Genomic DNA, 2,286 nt, shown 5'->3' on the forward strand with positions numbered 1-2,286 from the left:
AGAAATAAATAAATAAATATAAAAATCATTTATACAATTACATAAAAAAAAAAAAAGAAGAAATTATTCGAATACTAAGAAGAGTAATAAAATAAAAATAAATAGTAATAGATTTTTCTTTTTTTTTTGTTTTTTCTCTAACATGTTTTGTGATTCAGCTTATCGGACACACCCACGTAAAAGTCAACTTCATTATTTGTATTCAAGGAAGAAAAAGAAAAAAAAAAAAGAAAAAAAGGTAGAAATGACCGTCGATGAAATCAGGATGAGTGTCACGAGCGTGTGTAGCAGATAAAACCCGGTTGTTCAACGACAACGACAACGACCACCACGACATCAGACCTTCGATGGGTTTCTATAAAAGAAACGGTCAACAGACAATATCCTAACAAACGTACAAAATGTTTCGTTCAATCTTCTTCGTTGCTCTGTTCCACCTTGGATTTTTATTTTCGATCATTTCAACGATCGATGTATCGAAAACTAAGATAACCGATATCAGTTTAAGTGAAAACGATATCGTGCCTAAAACTCAAGTGGTAAGTCAACAACAATTATAAATCAAAACCAATAATTATTATATTAATTATTAAGAAATAATATTAATAAGGTTTTTTTTTTTTATCCTTTAAAATATTTGACTTTCAATGTTCTGTTAAAAAGTTTAACGAAATTTAATTTATGTTATGATCAATGATTAAAATTTTACATTTGTTTTTTATTTCTATCTATTCTTAATTTGATAATTATATTTAAATTAATTAATTATATTCAATTATTATTATTAAATACATGTGTGTGTGTGTGTGTGTGTTTTTGTTAATCAATTTAATAGTTATACAAATTTTGGTTTTACTTTTTCTGTACACAAATAATTCTACATGTAATATTGTATTATATATTTTTCTAAATTACATTCTTAATTATGGTTATATAATTTAATAATAATTATAATTCTTATATATTACTAACACATAAGTATAGCTTATATTTAAATAAAATTATAGAATTTTGTTGATAATAATGAAATAAAATAAAGCAAATAAACAATCGAATAAAAATCGGATGAATAATATATATTTGTGTGTTTAAATTTGTAGAAACAATTAGTACCATCAGAAGAACGTTCACCGTCATTCATTGGTGATGCATTTGCAGGCAATCGATATCCAAATGAAATTGTTTACAGACGAATTTTGCAATTTGATAATCCGACAAGAGAAATTCATAGTTTTTCGATGACCTTAAATGTACCGAACGGTGAGTAATAATTAATTCATTAATTACAATTATTACAAACCTTTTTAGAAACTTTTTCAATTGTCTCAATAAAATGAAATTTAAATTTTGATGGTTAATACGATCGAAGTAATAATAAATAGGAAGAAAGTTTTTGAACAGTGTTTTATCCTTCAATGACGAATCTAATACTGAAAACAACTTTTAATGTCAGTTGTATAGAAAATCTGAGCACGTGTTTGTGTTTTTTGTAATTTATTTACACTTCAACGAGTACTTTGATGATATAATAAGAGAGAAAGAGGAAGAAAACGATACAAAATATAAATATGTATTATATATGTGTTAGATTATTTTAATGTTCAAATTTTACGTGTATTTTTTTATCAATTTTTTCTTTTATATTTTACAAAAGATTGTTTTAAATAATATTATATAATAAAATATATCTAAATTATCATTTAATATAACTAATATTAAAATACAATGTAATATATTTGAAGAATAATTTGTAGAACCCTTGAAAAGGTTCCCATGGAACACCCATCAGGTTTTTGTGAGAATGAAAAAATTATTCTGATATAAAATAGAAAAATAAATTAAAATATATTTAAAATAATTTAATAAAAAGGTTAAATAACAAATAATAGGAAAATAAATAGAAATATATTTAAAACAATCTATATAATATGAATTCGTTTGAAAAAGTAATATTTTTATATTTTAATTGATCAGGTATCATCAACTATGTGAATATCATGAACAATCAGGGTAGTTATGCTGTTGCATGTATCGACGAATCAACACTCGAATCATCCAAAGTCCTCGTACATTATCGCATACCAGCTAGCAGTACTTCAAATTTCATGCTGATCGTTGCAACACATTAATTACAAATTCTAATGAAATAAATTATAAATGAATAAGATTTTATTTCTATCTTATATCGACTTAGATGAAAATGGACGTTTAATTAAATTATTGTTATAATAATAATTAAATAATATACTGTAAGATGACAATAAATATTTTTATTTCAAATCTTTT

The 2,286-nt window shown here is 23.5% G+C and overlaps 1 protein-coding gene across 1 annotated transcript; it reads left to right on the forward strand.

Moving 5' to 3' along the window:
* Positions 1–340: 340 nt before the first annotated feature.
* On the forward strand, positions 341–2,244 carry LOC106792691. The gene is made up of 3 exons (XM_014759191.1): positions 341–539; positions 1,101–1,260; positions 1,975–2,244. The coding sequence occupies exons 1-3, from the start codon at positions 402–404 to the stop codon at positions 2,127–2,129; spliced, it is 453 nt and encodes a 150-aa protein (XP_014614677.1). The 5' UTR covers positions 341–401; the 3' UTR covers positions 2,130–2,244.
* Positions 2,245–2,286: the final 42 nt, after the last annotated feature.

The sequence above is a fragment of the Polistes canadensis genome, unplaced genomic scaffold, assembly GCF_001313835.1.
Source record: "Polistes canadensis isolate GaletaPanama2010 unplaced genomic scaffold, ASM131383v1 scaffold_557, whole genome shotgun sequence".
Classification (NCBI taxonomy): domain Eukaryota; kingdom Metazoa; phylum Arthropoda; class Insecta; order Hymenoptera; family Vespidae; genus Polistes; species Polistes canadensis.